General features: G+C 35.5%; 1 protein-coding gene across 3 annotated transcripts in view; it reads right to left on the bottom strand.

Moving 5' to 3' along the window:
• Positions 1–18519, bottom strand: part of ATP9B (ATPase phospholipid transporting 9B (putative)) — a 156559-nt gene that overhangs the window by 94133 nt on the left and 43907 nt on the right. For all 3 annotated transcript variants that reach the window (XM_064666174.1, XM_064666193.1, XM_064666184.1), the window contains exon 7: positions 14152–14203. In XM_064666174.1, coding sequence (XP_064522244.1) covers positions 14152–14203 — 52 coding nt within the window. The remainder of the gene's footprint in view (positions 1–14151; positions 14204–18519) is intronic.

Raw genomic sequence — 18519 nt, 5'->3', positions numbered from 1 at the left:
CTGTTTCCCTTTTATCCAGAAAAAGGGACTGCTTTCTGCCAAGTCAGCTTTCAATAGTGATCACAAAAGCAAAACTGAAACAATACAGTCGTCTTCTCTATCTCAAATACTGCAGCAGATTTGACTAAGTAACTTTAATTATTCCATAAGGTACTGATTTTAAACCTGGCTTAAGTTAGCTATAAACATGGAAGATTAAACATGTAATTAGAAAAAAAAAATTAACTCTTCACCCCTACCAAACCCTTAGACTTGTGTAAAACTAAATATTCCCCACTGTGTATCGTGTGGAAGTCACAAGTACTTACCCTTTGAGAGGTACTTCAGTTAATAGTACATAAAACTTCTAAAAAAATCAAAGTATTTTGAAAAAATAACTATTTTAATTGCTCCACTTTTAAAATTCTTGGAAGCATTGCACCCTCCTCCCCCAGTGACAAAATCAAAACCAAAAAACCACACAAAAAAGTAGTAAAAAATTGTGTTACATACTCCAGCAGAATGGTTTAGATCAGTGTTAGAAATTTCTTGTATTTCTAACTTGAATATGACTTGCCAGGTAAAAAAACCCAGCTATATACATGTCAGGAATTGCTGTTCCTGCTGAATTCAGTGATAACTCTTGAACCTGACAATTATTTTACAGTGCACAAATAATGAAATTCTTTTTAAGTTCTGTGCTGCTTTAAGTAAATGTCATTAAGTTAACTAGTTACCAACCTAAGCACAGCTGTTTACAAAAAAAAAAAATTAAAAAGAAACAAAAAGGAAAAGGAGAAAAGAAATTCTAGACAGAATATAAGAAATTTTAAAAAGGCCACATACAAAGGAGAATGCATACATTTAAGCCTTTTATTTTATACAGTGAGGACACTCAGATGCTCATTTCCCATAACAATACACAGTCATTCAAAATTAGTGCACAAAGTTGAACATTGTGAACGTCTGACTGACTTCTGTCATTCTAGTGAAAATTTTGGAACTATGCAAAGTAGAATTTAAGGGTTGATTTAAGGAAATTATACTGGGCTTAAATAGCTTAATCATTTATCAAAAGTGGCGTAAACTTCACGAGCAAACTATGTATGTAATATTAATTTAGCCTAATCAGTTGAAGACAGGCATAAAGCAATGTAGAGCAAGTCCATGTAAGGTGCTGCCCAAGTGCAACTAAACTGATTTTTAAAACCATTTCAGATGAAATTGTGAAACCTGAATGCTTAGCAAAGTCCTGGGACTAAATTCTGTTTTGGTGATTTAGCAAAAGCTCAGTTTTTTTGAGTTTACCCTAAGGTTGCTCTTCTGTGGCAAAACAGCACTTGAATACAAAGGATGAAAATAATTTGAAGAACCTAAAGTAACTATGTAACTTCAAATTATAACAATATATTGCTAACTATTTACAGACTTTTTACTTATGTTTATTTGAGATACTATTAAAAAGATTAAAAATCTTTTTTTAAAGATATTTCATGTGTTAATAGAATACTTAATAAAAATAATGTTCATTTCAGTAGCTTTTATGGTGTTTTGACACAGAGGTACAAAAGTTCATCTATAAAAGCACTAATTTAGGGCCATGACATGCCTGGCCTAGATTTATCAAACAAAGGTACGGTGCTCAATACAGGAAGAATTCTACTTACTCAGTGTCTGCTGGATTTAAGGCTTCAATCAGAACATACCTGAAGGACATGTACACAACAAATGCTTCTGGGAATGGTGTACATGTACACATGTATCAGTGACCTACTTATCCCTAGAAATCCCAAAGAAAAGGGCCCTAAACAAAAATTCTCAAACTAAACACAGGTTATTCTTGGAAAATGCTGGTTATATTTTCATCTCAAACTTAAAAAAATGGGGGGGGGAGGGAATAAAAAAGAGGAAAAAATTCCCCCCCAAACAAGAAATGGAAGCTTCTTAATCAAGTAAAATTCAATTATATCATAAACTTTCTCCTAATTAATACTGTGCATAATCATCAGATAGCCAAATCTAGTATTTTCTTATACTACCAAACTTGCTTATCATATTTTATGTGTTAATTTCTTTATATGTGGATATCTTTAATTCCTGAAATTATAGTAATGTAAATAAACTTGCGCTTACATGAAGCCCTCAAATTTTATTTTTATACACATACGTCTAAGTATTAATTACAGTTTTTAATATAGGCTTCTGAAAACAAGCTATTACTTGGGATGTTACTTATTTTCTTAAATGCCTTCTAGCTTCCAGGGTTTTTTAAGCAAGACACTCAGAAAAAAAAGCTGCTGTGTACTAATTAAATTATTTATTCCTATTTTATTTGGAAATGTTCTTTCCAATAAGAAATATGGAAATGTTGTTTCCATAAGCAGAAATATGGTTAATTTCTCCTTAAAACAATTAGCTTAATATTCAGTCTGTTTAACAAGTAGTTTCTAAAGAAAGTGTAGTTAACAGAAGACACCCAAAATACACAAGATACCCAAAATAGCAGTATTGACAGACAAAGAGCAAATACTTTGCAAAAGAGAAATAATCTAGTCTATATAAAATTGCATCACCTGATTTTAATGGAAAGCTATAATAAAAAAAACCCAACAAAATCAATAAAATTATCTGAATTACACTAAGATTGAATATTTGCATGAGAACATGAGAATTTATAATGGTTTTCTTGCCATAACAAACTAAACTCTCCCACTTGTCTTGTATTCAGAACTTAATTTTCATTTCCCAGCTTCTCGCCTGGAAGAAGGGTCTGAGAACGAAGTCCTAATTCATGAGATCAGATGGAAGAGAGAGGATTCTCAATTCAGGAGAAGAAAAAACACCAAGGAATAACTTATTTGGATTAGCATTAAAAAATGACAAAGTGAATGACATGTTACAGAAGAGTTCCATGCTTCTGTCCCTCGCTTTTTCTGGCCTTGCTTTGAACAGTCACTTACAGAAGATCTTGTCTTCAACTGTACCTATTTAATCAGCATTTTACAAGCGAAATTATTTTTAAAAATGTTTCCATTTTTAGATTTCACAAGCACATTCAAACAAATACCTTCCAAAGAACCTTCACAAACAACCCACAGGCGGTATTTGTTACAAACGTCAGTATAAACAGTAAAGAACAGTATATAAGAAGTCAATCAATTCAGAAGAACTGCTGAAAACTATATTTAACTTTCTCATGGAGAACATTAAAGTTAACAGATTTCTGCTAGCAATTTTTTTGCCATATATTGGCAAGGCTCTTTTTTAAGCTTGCTGATAAGCACTGAAGAGAACTTATAGGTGTAATTCAAATATGCCACATAGCATAAGTTTTAATGTGCGATGAAGATGCATCGGAGGGAAACAATTATAACTTAGTCGTATATAGCAGATGTACAGGAGGATGCATACTTTACAAGCATATTAAAGACCAAGCATCCCAGTCTTGAAAAGGTATTGTTTTATTTCTGCATAAATGCAGGGTTGAATTCCACACTCCATTACAAATATATTGTCAGAAAGCAATTGTAGAATGTGTGCACTTTAATTAGTCTTAAAAAAAAATCATAAAAGTAAATTACATTTACTTCATATGATATGTAAACTGATAAGAATTCATGTCAGTTTTTCTTAAACAGAGATAATGCTAAACCATCACTACACGTCTGGGCTCTTCTCTGTCAAATCTAAATAAATAAAATCATGTCTGCCTTCTCTCTCTAGAGTGGCATCCAATGAATTTTTTACAAATGAGAACAACAGCTACAACTAATGCCTTTCAAGCCTCAGCAAAACTGAATTATTAAATCTGTCTGCCTATATCCTATTACAGCCTACTTATGAATACTTGATTTTATTTTGTATAATTGACAACAGTTGTCAGGAAACGAAGGTTTTAACGGCAATCAAATTAAGATCAACTGGTATAAGTGTCACAGTGAAGAGCTTGTGTCAAGTGTTGATGAATTAATTGATGGGTCACTGGGAAACAGGGCACGTGGAACTGCAGTGTCGTAAACAGCTATATATTGTCTGGCAATATTACCAGCCTTCCTGCTTTAAGTGAAAAGCATTGAAAGAGATGGGTTACTAGAATATATCCAAAAGAAGAAAAACACACTTTGACTTTGCACACCTAACACCAGATCATTTACAAACAACTTAATTTTTAAATCATTTATATTACTTAAGTGACTATGTGCATGAAAATTTTAAACCGATGACAAGATAAATAGCAGCACCAAGATAACATACTGCAGTACAGAGTTTCATTTACTACTACAATAAGAAGCTTTCAATTATGATAGCTTCTCCGGACGAAAAAACCCCAAGATGCCTGAAACATCCCAAACATTTAAGCTACAATGCCATCCCATAGGATGCAATCAAAAAATGTAATGGCATTTACAGAAGACTGATTAAATTAGTTTAAAAGCATTAATTTCTCTTAAGACCAGGGAAGAACTGTGTGTACTTGAGATATTTGATCTGAATTAAGAAACCGATGAAGCAATTGATTAATTGGAATTTAAGCCATCAGTCACTGGATCCATCAACAGTTTCATTTACATTCTAAACAATCAGCTGATGGTCTTATAGGATACCACGTATTAATACACAGTCAATATGATACCCCTAAACTCATCACAGTTCCTTATTGACAAGAACTCAGATGTTTTTTAATCCAAGCTTGATCACATTGCATCTTTTTTGAATTGCTGTATTGATTCAGTACGCTTTAGGAATTTTTATCTCTGTTAAAACATTATGGAATTCTCTTACATATAGTAAACAATGTTCCAAGTTAAAAGAAAAAATTTATTCATATTCACATTCTCAAATTTTCACTTACTGATTTATATTATTTTGATATATACAGAAGGATGCTCAAAAGCACTAATCTTTTCCATTTAATAGGATTTGATGCACCACTTTACTTCATTATTCTTCTGATGTACACTAGCTATCTCTTTTTGCAGAAACTCAGTGTTACAGACGAAAGATAGTATGTGTTATTTATGTCTTCAGAGTAATGACTGAATCAAAAACTCTGCCATACAGAATGCTTAGAACACTGAAAAACTTCTTGCTTTTCAGATCAAAATAAGAATACTGACTCAACAGCTCCTTGATTTGAGAGCACTGACAGCACAGCAGAGCTCACTGTCCTCATCAACCTCCCTAATGTACTTAAATATTTCTAAAGATCAGTAATACAAAAAATACATCTCAAAAAGTGCTTATAGCAGACTTAAAAAGCATTTTCTCTCTTGAAGAAAGGAGAACTCACAAACAAGAGGTTGAGAAAAGCATATGGCCAAAACCAGAATTCACTGAGAGCATGTTTTGCCTTGAAGATTTTAGCAGCAGCAATAGTAACCAACTAGAAGGACATTTCATTAACTAAATTACAAGGAGCAGGTATAAAGTTTAAACACAGAAAAGTGCAAGTCAAAGGAGTTGACAAAATCATCAGGTTACAATAGGCAAGTGAAAAACAAGAGGATATATTTTTCATTAAAATTTAGCAGGGAAAAGCACATTCTACTTTATGTTTGATAACTGGGAAGAAGCAAGAGACCCAGCTGCGAAGATTGAACACTGGGCTTCATTATGCAAAAAGCAGAGGATTTCTACTTTTTCCAATTTCTTTTTACTTGAAAGACAGAGGAAGGCTGTGCAAAGCTACATGGACACCTGAAATCAGAACTGTAACTGAAGAAGTTAAATATTTGAGCTAAATTGTATTTAGCCTTCACATGTACCAAGAGCACTGACAGCACAGCAACACAGGCCGTAACATTTGCATGGAAAAACCCAGTGCTCTCCTCAACTGGGTATTCCTTACAAGGCAGGTTCTCCAAGTTAGGTTTTCTACCGCTAGACAGAAAGCTGCCAGACTAAGGTAGTTCAAGACTAAATAAGTTTACATTCCAACTCCAGCCAGCCATACACCTCAAGCCCCATATGTAAGTCAGAATCAGATCAACATGTGCAGGCCATCCTTTCCTTTTGAATATATCAAGATTGATTTGAAGATCATTTCTAAATTTTTAGAAAGACAACTCTATTGCAAGATTGCTCCTCATTAGACCTACTAATCAGAAATTTGTAGGTTTTGCAGAAATTCCTTTTTCACAATAAAGATGAGGCTCACCAAGAGACATTTTCCAATCATTTCAAAGAATCAAGGTAATATTAGCAGCTTGCCCAGAAGAGCCTTGAAGTAAGAGAAGAAAAAAACCACCCCAAATTCAATAATCTAAGACAAGAACGAGGTGAGAGCAGCTTAAAAAAACCCATAATGCATGGTATCAATCTTATGAACAGATACTTCTTGTAGGCACCATATTATAAACTGCTTCTACACAAGGAATTCTTGAACCTTACCCTGCAAGAGTAATTTCTTCGTCTTTTATATTCAAAGCCTTTGACAAAATACCTACAGTCTACCACTTAATATACATATAGTTTGTCTGCCTGATTTGCCCTGCCTCTGAGATGTGCTTTGATGATTCTCACCTTCAGCTTCTTTAAGTTGTTACCCCAAACTGGGGGAATTGTTTGGAATTTCAGGATATTTGAATTGCTACTCCAGCCAAGCCACCAAATGCCCTTAAATTTCTGGGGAAATGCATTATCACTGGCAAGTGGGAAGAGGTGAGTTTATGCCTAACACAATACACAGTCTCCTTACAGATAAATTTTTTCAACTCTTACTAGTCTTTTTTTTAAATACAAAAATTAAATAAAGAATAAAATATTACTTTGTCACTCCTTATTTTGCTACAAGTCTAATGAAACACATGGATTGTGCCAGTTGCCCAAGTATGCACAGAAAATAAAATAAGTAGGGAATGAAATATGCTTAATTCCCTAATTTCATCTCTAATACAGAGTAATATTATTGGGGGCTTAATGCCTGCTGAGACCACCTCCTTCCAACACATCACATTCATACTATCTGACTATATCTTAAACAAGTAGCTGATCACATCGAATTACTATTATTCAGTGGCTTAAAGTAGATACCAAAACATTTCAAGCCCAAGTTAAATCAAATGCTAAAAACAGAATAGGAACTGAAGTATGGAAACAGATTAAAGTAGTTTGGACAGATTGTTGGCAGCTACTCATGCCCCGAAGATAAACTTTTATCTGGCCGTATGTGCAAAACTTAACTCTAGTCATTTATCATTCTCTATAGCAATAGATTTTCAAAGCATTTCAGTTTCCAGACAGGTAGGTTTTAGAACGCTTGTTTTCTAAACATAATAGAAAATTCCAGAATGTGTGACTAATGCAACTCCTTCAGCCTTATTATTCTGCAGTGGCTGGTTTTATGAAGAGATAAAAAGAGACATCAGTTGCACAACTGAATTTCAAATCAGAGGAAAAAATACCAGTTTGGTTTTTAAATATCTGAAGTTCCAGAACAGGCTGGGGTTCAGACAATTAAATTATTTGTAGAACACTTACTCCTAACTGTTCAGAATAAATAGATAGTACTTGCATCATCTTTATTATATTTTTCCTTGCAGTGAGTTTGAAGTTTAATTCTTCGACATAAATGTTCTGCTAATACTTGCTTTTTAAGATTACAAAACTGGATCTTTTTAACAAGTAAACCATACTTGCTGGCACCACACTCTCTTTTTGTAGAGCAATGCTTAAGAACTCAAAGTTTTCAAAATAACTCCCTTCTTTGATAAGCAGACTTTGTTTGAGATGGTAGACTCTGGAGGAAGCCTTTACTGATTAATTCACAGCTCCTTCCAACAGCAAATCAAGCTATATGAATGATTATTTAAGTCTGCACTTGCATTGCAGAGTTTATGCCAGTAAAATGGTTAGCATTTAAAATAAAAATCACATCTGAGACAGTTATATTGCTACAGAAATGAATGGCTACAAAGCCTCAAAATAAAAATTATTTTCCTGTTTTATTCCCACACTTTACTCATACCATTGTTGTTAACGTAATTACAAGTAAAGAATCCTGAAAACTCTTAACTACAAATTTTAATACAAGTGAAATTACTCTTCTTGCTACAATTCTGAAAAGTATAAATATGTTTGCAACTAGTATTTTATACTTGAGTAAATATATAATTTTTAAATAGTTTAGTAAGTGGAATTCAAGACACTGATCTATGCAATGGGGGATGTCCAGAGGGATGTCGACAAGCTGGAGAAATGGGCGGACAAGAGCCTTAAAGTTCAACAAGAAATGGTGAAAAATCTTGAACCCGGTGAGGAACAACCAGTACATGCTGGGGGCCATCCAACCAGAAAGGAGCTTGGTAGAAAAGGACCTGGGGATCCTGGGGGCACCAGGCTGATCGTGAGCCAGGAGCATGCCCTTGCAGCAGCAGAGGGTAATGGTATACTTTACGTTAGGTAAAGTATTGCCAGAGGTCGAGGGAGGCGCTCCTTCCTCTCTGCTCAGCACTGGTAAGGTTACGCCTGCAATATTGTGTCCTGTGTGGGTCTCTCCCGTACAAGGTGGTATGAGCATGCTGGAAAAGGTCCAAACAGTGCCATGGAAATTATGGACTGGAGCATCTCCCATATGAGGAAAGTCTGAGAGAGCTGGGACTGCTCAGCGTCAAAAAAAACAAGGCTTCGGGATGACCCTAATAATGTCTATGAATACCTGGAGGGAGGGTGCAAAGACTGAGCCAGGCTCTTTTCAGTGACAGAAACAATGACAGAATCACCTCTGAACGTAAGGTGACAAGAATTATTATTTTTTAACTGCGAGGATTACTAAACACAGGTACAGCTTGCCCAGAGAGCCTGTGAAATTTCCCTCCTTGGCAATGCTCAAAAGCTGTCTGGACATGGTGTCTGGGCAACCAATTCTAGGTGGCCTTGCTTGAGCAGAGGTGTTGGACCAGATGATACCCTGGAGATTCCTTCCAGCCTCAACCACTCTGCAGTATCATCTCAAGTACTCACAGAAGTAAGACCAAACCAATGTAACTCTGGCCTGAAAAACAACAGATGTAGCAACTGTGCAACTGGCATTACCTTACAAAGAATTAAAGGTTCTTCACAAAGGATTGTGAGAATTTCAAAATGATTTTCCATTTCCCTATTGCTTGCATTGCACAGCTGTAGTGGTAGATAAACAGTATTTTGGAATGTTCACGCCAGAAAATTACTATATACTGGATTTAAAGACATATAATAATAAACTTGGTTTATGATAAAGATTTTTGCATGACAGCATGCTTGACAGCAGTGGAACTGATCAGTAAGTGGCAGTTGCTCTCTCCAGAGTATCACCTCTAACAATAAAAAATAAAAAAACCCAGACTTTTGTCCAGTTTGGTAGGGGACCTTACGAACAATAAGGGTTTAACTAAGATTAATCAATTCTTACCCCCTAAAAAGCTACTAACAAAAGCCAGTATCGTAACAGCACTGTGGTTAGTCTTTATAGGCCTCACTAGTTAGCAGCAGTACAGATCAGAAACAATTCTTTGCAGTCCTAGTGTCTATGCAGCACATCCCAAGCCCTAAAGCTCATTGGCTCTTCCAGCTGCAGACTTGAGCAAACAGTCTGTTTAGCCCTAATTCCATGTACAATGCCATCACATCTTTCTCCCAGTAACTTTCGACTTGTGGCCAATTTCAACCAAGTATGGCAGATCAGCAATCTCAAGGTTATAAAGTGAATTTTTGTGAAAAAAGAAATTATCAAAGAGCCACACGAATAAGAGGAAAGCCAAGCCGTCAGCTCCAACAGTAATCTGTTCTAGGACCTAGCAAAAACTAATAGCTAAAAATCAACATTTGCTTAGCTCAGAACCAGCCACTGCATATGCAGCTTTTTTCCATGAATAATAAGGATCTGAGGTTATTGTGCGTGTAAAAGAAAAACTTGGAGAGAAAAAAAACTTCCTTCATTCTTTACTGACACTTTGTAGCCACCCTATAAAATTTGTGTTCCTCTCAGAATTTCACATTTGAAAATTACCAGGGCACAAATATTCCAAAGTCTTATGAACACATGCACCAGATTTTCATGAAAGACCAGATCCTGTTCATGTCAGAACATGACACATGTTAGCATAGGAACTACCTGACCTGGATCAGAAGCCAGTTACTAAATCAAGGCACAACCACGGCATCAAACCAAGGCACAGCCAATGTGGAGTACAAGGATTTTACCTTAAAGAAGGAAAGAGCTCATATTTGAATTTTTCTTGTGTTTTACACACAGAGTGTCTTTGATAATATTCCCATAATGCTGAAGTTATTAACACATGCTCCAGCTGGCAGTTCCTATGGACAATTATAAAGTTATATGATGATCTCTGGAATGCTCTGTCTAGCTTTTGATTTATGACTGAGGTAGCATATAGACAAATAAAATGCAGAGAGCATGACAAGCAATTTAAAAATGGACCTGAAATGGACACTGTTAAGGGCCACTTAGAATCTAGCCTAATTTCAGCAAGGGAGCTTTGTATTGGTGTTACAGAGATCTTCCCTACATTTGCATAACAACTTTACACTAAGGTAGTCAGATGGTTTTGGCATGATGCCTGCTTATACAAAAAATGAAAATAACCTTTAAACTGTCTTTTGCAGTTGGCTCAGCATGAACATTTCCTTTCATTTGGTGGAAGGATGATAAATGGGACAAATCTTTCAAATTGCTTGTCACCTCTGTCATTTATAATGAGCAAAACCAAGATTCAGCCATAACTAATCCCCTCCTACCATTTTAAATATATAAAACCCCAATATATAATTCCATAAACTTGTTGCTCTTTGTTTTTTTTAATTTCCTTTTTTTTTTTAAATTTATTTATTTTCAATCAATGAACATCTTTTGGAAACCTCTGTTATATGGGGAGCCTGACAGCAGCAAAGAATTCTCATCTGAGGAGTGATTTCCACCTGCTCCATTCCCCTGGAAAGTAATTCTAACTCTAAATATGAACAGCCATCTAGCTGCCTCCACTCATGAAAGAGAGGAATACCAATGTTACGGACTGCCACATGAATACAAAACAAAGTCCCACCTATATTAGTCTCTAGACTATAACTTTTGTAAATGTCTGATTAAAAAAACATAAGAAACTTAGAAATTGGACACAGGCACACAATTATCATCAAGTCATTACATCAGATTCTTTGAAGATATCATTCCAGCTAAAAGACAATGCATCTGATAAAGAAAGGAAAAAAATAGATCTAATAAGAAATTAGTTTTATCAAAATAAGACTCATGCCCCAAAATGCAGCTTCTGCTATGTAGAATTAAAAGTACCCTAGAAAACTCAACAAACCTAAAAGTGCATTAGGGGGGTGGGTTTTAGGCTGAACTGTTTAACTTAGTTATTTATAACTCAAATGGCTTCTTTTTCTGACTGAAGATATAGGATGTTGCAGTGCTGCAGACTACACTAATATGCAATGTAAATACTGAAGTTGGAAAATAGTACTTTGCCTCAAAAGAAGCTTACAGGGTGGATTGGATTTTAAGATTAGTTCAAACTCTACTCTTCATAGATTTATAGTAAGAAGCTATAGTTAAACTGCTTTATTGCACAGAAGATAAAATTACATACAGAACATAAAACCATCAGAAACTGTTTCACAAAGTACTTAAAAGTGTCAACTATAAATTAAACCATAAATCAGTCAAAACTGCAACATCAGGAAGCAACAATTACAGATATAAGTGTTCACTCTTTAGTAAAAAAACAATTACTGCCATATGCTTGAAATTCGGGGGATTATTTTTGTGTGTTTTGTTTTCTTGTTTTATTTTTAAACAAGTGCAACACAAATAAAACTAGTTAACCTGTTGCTTATTTATAGAAAGTGTATTTTTAACATTAAATTTCACGTTCCAGGTGTAGCAGAAGTTTATATATATAACTTATATTGGAATTCTAGGAAGATTTCACTAAATTTGCTCTTTACTTACTTTACATTATCATGAACATTTACACAGTAGGTACAGAACTCTTGCAAATTGCTCACAAGCATTTTGTAATATCAGTTATGGAAAGTCTATTGTTACAACATGATAAACTTTTAAATCAGGTAGCTTTATTTTCTAGATAGCAAATTAATGGAGTGTCTTAGAGGAAAAAATCTAACATTCAAAGAAAGCTGACTGAAGTACACTTAAACACGGAACCAGACTCAATAGATTACTTTCAAAAATATTTTCTTCACACATTTCTGACACAGGGATTCACCCTGTTCCCTTCCCCCATCTATATCTTGACAAAGAAATAGTCTAAGTTCTATTAACTGTGGCCCTTTCAGATTTACTATTCATATATATTCCAGTCAAGACACAGAGGTATCCTGTACAGATGCATTTCTGGCCTGTAGTTCATTGACAACCATACCTGTGCCCCACCCTTCAACTAACAGTACTATAGGGAAGGGAGACTACACAGTGTCTTATAACCTCACAAGCAGAATCCATACGATTTTAGGACTTGCTTTGTTGCAAGTTAGGCAACTGTCTCATAATGTTCTTGTTTATTCCTGCACTGACAACACACCTCATACAAACTGCTGCAAGGATCCAAAGGAGAGTGAGCTAGCTCTCACCAAACTGTTCTTGGTGCTCCTCCAACAACAAACACTGCACTGTGTTACATATTGAGTTTCCTATACATTTCCTATACATTTCTACTGTGTGTACATGACTTAAATTACAACTGCTACATGCTCGTGCTGGAGTACATGATGATTGTTTCCAAACACCTTGATATATAACATATAATCCAACACAGGCTAGTAAAGGCTAGGAAAATTTTGGATCAACACATCAAACATATTCACCTTCTACCACTCCCATTTTGCATGCAAGTGGCCTAATTTAAAGTAACTCTTGTACAGGTGCAGAAGTCCTACTTTCCACTTTTCTAGGAGCTGTGACTTGAGCCAAAACACATTTTGGGGCAGTAAGGACAATATCAATCCTTTTATTATCATGTTGGATACAAAAGATTTGAACAGTCAAAGGCATTATGCTTTTTAATAAAATGTGGTACTGTGAGAGGGAATAAAAGGAAAAGCCCTTGTATCCTGAACCAGAAGGTAGTTAATGAAGATGGAGGTCATATAAAGACTACTAGGAAACTTCATCAGTCCAGGCCAGTTATAGATGACCAACTGCCTCTAATCAGCATTTGAAAGTCATTAGCAAGACCCAGTAACTACACAGTAACTCCTTCTTTCAGCAAATATATAGTTCTAGTCAAATGATCTCTGCAAATTTAGCCTTTTACCTGAAATATATGATAGACCTCTAGTGCCACAGTGACACACCAAGTGCCACTAACACAGGGCTTACCAGTATCACAGCTATTAGCTTTCTGAAATTTAGTGCTGTCTGACAAAAAACAGACAGTTCTTAAGGATCTGAAGAGAACTGGTAATATAAATGAGGAAAACTCATTGAGTTATATGGGGGGAGCATCCAATAGTAATTTCTAAACTTTACAAAACAGCTATAATTTATAGGGTTCCTATAAAGGAGATATGTTTCTCAAAGATTAGGAGTACTCCCCCACCACCATGTGAAGGGAAATAGACCTAACAAGAAGTACTTTTCTTTCTCTCACTCAAGAAAATTCCTGGGGAATTTTTTTGGCTGACCAAAAAGGCATTATTATTTTTAAGTAAAACAAAATGAAAAAAATCAGTTATTTCAGGGGTTTAGATAATGGTAAAACATCTTTTCCAAAAATAACGATTTTAATCACATACTGGTGGGTTCATATTTCAGTTCTTTTCCATTTAATAGCTGTAATACAATCAGATAACATTTAAATGTATGTTGCGAGACAACGATTAGTTGTAGATAATTTAAAATGCTGTCCAATCATAATAATCAAGTATTTGCTAAATATTTTTAATATTTAAACCTTTTGTTAAAACAACTCATAAAAATCACCTATTTAGAGAAACATACCTATAGAAGTCTCAGGTTCACAATAAGATTACTCCTGGTTTACAGTCCAAGCATACTGTATTTCTCACGTATGGACTCTTTCCCATTAATTGAATGAAGGTAGAGCTCCATCAGTCTATTCAACCAATTCAAATTGGCCACAATGCACAATCTAAAATTTTACCACAAATCACCAAATTATTGTGTAAGCAATGTGAATTGTCAAAACATACCCGTTTTTTCCGATGTTCTAAGAAACACCATGTCAGATGGGATTCGTTGATTCTGAGAGGAGAAAAAAAAAAGTATATTTTTTCTAAGTAGGAAAAAAAATAAATTCCAATCAAATGTCCAGTAAGATCTATCACCAAAAGGTCACACTTGGATTGAAACTCAATTAAAATAGGATTTCTCACAGTACTTTACATTCAGCATTTGCAATTCAGAAATCAATATTTTCGAAAAATTATACAATAAGCAAACAACAGTTAATCCTTTCAGATGCTCTTTATAAGTGAATCATAAATACCTGAAGAACATATTAACATTTCCTTAACTGAAAACACTACTCCAAGAATATAAACATCCAACTGAAATATCTTTTAAAATAATTTCACTGAGTAAAACTCTGACATGTACTTAGCATATATAATAGAAAAAAAAAGGTGAAATTTAAAATATCTGTCTTGGCACTCAAGCGGCAAACATAACTCACATCAAGCATTCTCCTCTCTCCCTACACACACAAATATACAGGAGGGAAACAGCAAAATAGGGAACAGCATTTTCCTATTTCATGTATCTAAAATGACCAGAATTTATTCCTCACTATCTAAGGCATAGAGCCACATGCATAGTTAGTGTCTCTGCACACCTGTTCTGCCATTTCCCTTTCTAGCACAGAACTATATGTATCAAATCATGTTTTCAATTATTTGTTGACCACGGAAAGGCCAATCTAAGCCTTCACAGGTTCAACAAAATGAACAATACCACCCTCCCCCCCACACATGCTATCTGCTACATGGCTACCCAAATCCTTAGCTCTCCCTCCACTTGTTCTCAAGGCATTTACCAGCACTAGATACACATTGCCAACACAGGGTTTAGGAATGAAAAACTGGAAGAAGTAAAAATAACCAACATGTCAAAACCTGAAAGAGATACAGGACTGGAAAGATAAAAAGCAACATACGAAGTCGACAGGGACCAGAGTGAAGAGCGGACAGAGCAATTAGAGAAGATGCTGTACTGAATTGCAATTTCTTTCATCACAACTTATGTCCAGTACACCACATGCTGTACAATTTGATATTGAAGTTACAGACAGAGAATGATTTGGATTTGATTTACAGACTATCTTTAACCAATTTAAAAAATCTCAGTTAGCAATGACATTACAAGTTTCATGCATAAAAATATTTCCTAATACTTGTTTCTGATTACTTGTTAAGAGGATATAGCGCATAAATATTTTTCATATAGACAGTACCCCCATTTGAGAATAAATTTCAGGTTTCCCCTTTATACTTGGTTGATATTGCCTTGAAATCCACTGCATATCTTGGGGTCATCATCTTTTAATTTTTAAGAGCTCTACTGTCTAATTGAGTGGAAAAAAAAAATATATATAGTGAGAATGCCGACCACGGCATACATGAACCTCAGAATTCAGTCTTAAAAAACTGACCAAATTTACTAAACATAAAAAATTAAGGGGCTCAAATTGGTATCTGAGCATTTCAAAACTATTCAATAATTACCTATGTCACACTTCAATTATAATCAAACTGCAAAATTCATACAGCAATAATAATTCAATTGTGGCTGTATTTTGAGCATTAACTACCAGCTACAGAAAACTGGTTAATTATTTTGTACAGAAGAAACAGCGATGCAGATGAGGTCAAGCTAACCTGAAGAGCTGAAGGCATTAAGCACTGGAGTATCTCACATACTGAATGCAGCACACAGTCCTGTCTGTAAATTTTATAAGGATAATCCTAATCACAATACCTTGATTCACTGAATCAGAGTGGAAGGCATGAATTATTACAAAGACACAACTATCAAAGAAAAACATAATGGCTTCAAAATTATATTTACATGAAATGCAAGTGCATTCAGCATGGAGCAGCCCTGAAAGCTCTTATCCCAGGAAAAGCCCAAACCATGGCATTAGCAAACATTCAAAAAAGCTTGTAGAGGAATCAGCACAAAGACAGAGGGGTATTTTTTGCTTATTCGAGTCAACCAGTCCTCCATCTCAACGATTAAGGATACAACACTGCTATAAACAGAAAGAAACCCATTCTCAAACTGCTTTCATTTGAAACCAGATATGTATTTTTTTTATTTTTAACCCTCCACCTTTTACTTTAATTGAAAGCTGCACTTTGCTTTCATCACTCCAAGCCAAAGAAAAATATTTGAAATACATACACTCCCAGTTCCCTCCAATAAAACAGCTCAAAATACATCCATCAAGATAAATAAACACTGCTTGGTATGACACTCTGTGTGGGACCTCCAAAATATTATGCCTGACTATCCATAAAAATCAGTTCAGAGTGCGAAAAAATTCAGTCTCACTCACAATGGAGAATAAATATGTATTTATACCAGACAACAGCACTGAAGCTGATGCTTCTTCCCTGTATGTAATGCTGAACTCTAACATTTGCCTCAGTCACATAGCAATATTATTTCTGATCGAAAACATCCTGGATACTATAGGCAAAGTTTTCCATCACTCCAAAGAAACCTTCCCAAGATCAGCATGCAGCCACAACAGTGCCACTTGGAATAGTGTGATCTGAATGGATCTGCCAGAGTCCATATAACTATGGGCTTAGCTTTGAAAATAAGATGATGTAAACTCTAAATTTCTGGGAGGCACGTGCTTCTTACCATTCCCTGCAACATACTCTCAAGGACACCAATTGAGAAATGGGACTGGAAGCAACTATAACTGTATCTGCTATGGGCACTTCAGTAGAGAGGGGCCACAAAGGGCCACAGAGATGATACCATCATAAGCAAAAATGATGCTTGGAAAACAAGCAATTTGGGAAACACTAGAAAATAGACGCACATTCTAGTTTACCTAAAAATCTTTTGTAGGTAGCAAAAAACCCTCTGCATACCTTAAAACTATGCATTTCCATGCACGAATACTTCCTGATTTGCAGCAATTTCCATTTTAACTCTTTGCGCTTTTACAATAAAAATAAAATTCATGTGCTTGTCTGTATGCCAGCAGTATTCACCTTGAAGAGGCTGCTCATCTGCAACTAGTACAGCAATTTTTTGCATCTTGCCTCATAACATATAATAATTATACACAGAAAAAACTGCGGTAAAAACATTAACCTTAAACTATATTATTATGCACCTATTAGATGAAAAAAGAGGAAAAGGAAAAGGCAACTTGAAAATTAAATAATTCTGTCCTTAAATGACAATAACAATTAAACAGATATCCAGTCTTCATATAGATTAGCTATACATTTTTGCAGCTTCCCTGCCAGCTCTGACATAAATCCATTACACAAGTTTCAGGTTACTGACTTCATGCCTACAAACTTCCAGTTACTTGTAAACAAGCTAAAACACTTGACCAACATTCAAAAATTTTGCAAAAGTAACAGTCAACTGATCTAATACCAAATCAAACAGAAATTCTAATAATACGGATAAGGCATCAAGTTTCTATAGTGATTACCAGCTTCCAGAGGACATGTTTCCCATTCAGTAAATGAAATAGTCACCTGGTACACGCTATTCAAGATTCAGGTACTTTATGCCTGACAAAATTGGGCAGAATCATAGAATAGCTCAAGTTGGAAGGGACCCGACCCATATGGATCACAGAGTCCAACTCCCTGCTTGTTTGGAGACTACCTAAGACTAAACCATTTGACTAAGAGCATAATCCAGGCACGTCTTGAACTTGGACAGGCTTGGGGCTATGACCACTTCCCTGGGGAGCCTGTTCCAGTGATCAACCAGTCTCTCAGTGAAGAGTCTTTTCCCAGAATTTTCCCTGACACAGCTTCATTCATAGAATCAGAATGGTTTGGGTTGGAAGGGACCTTATAAATCACCTAGTTCCAAATCCTCTGCCATGGACAGGGACAGCTTTCACTAGACCAGGTTTCTCAGAGCCCTATCCAACATGGCCTTGAACACTTCCAGGGACAGGGCATCCACAGTTGCTCTGGGCAACCTGTTCCAGTGCCTCACCACCTTCATAGTGAAGAATTTCTGGCTACTATCTAAGCTAAATAGACCCTCTTTCAGTGTAAAGCCATTACCCCTTGTACTGTCACTACATGTTCTTGTGATTCCACTTCCTCGTGTCCTATCACTGATCACCAGAGAGAGATCAGCAACTCCTTCCCCCACTGCCTCCATGACAGACTGCTATCCAACTAGTCATGTGAATATTTTCTTATTTTAACAGAAAAAATGCATATTGATTTTTGCCTCCTTTTATGTTCTCTCTGCTCCTCTTTCTTTCCTGTAAAATAATGTAAGCTTTTCTGCAAAAACGTATGTGAATGTATCCTACTATGTAGTGAAGGCTAGAGACCGGTTTG

Source organism: Pseudopipra pipra, chromosome 1, assembly GCF_036250125.1.
Source record: "Pseudopipra pipra isolate bDixPip1 chromosome 1, bDixPip1.hap1, whole genome shotgun sequence".
Taxonomy (NCBI): Eukaryota; Metazoa; Chordata; class Aves; order Passeriformes; family Pipridae; genus Pseudopipra; species Pseudopipra pipra.
This window is presented reverse-complemented; position numbering and strand designations above follow the sequence as displayed.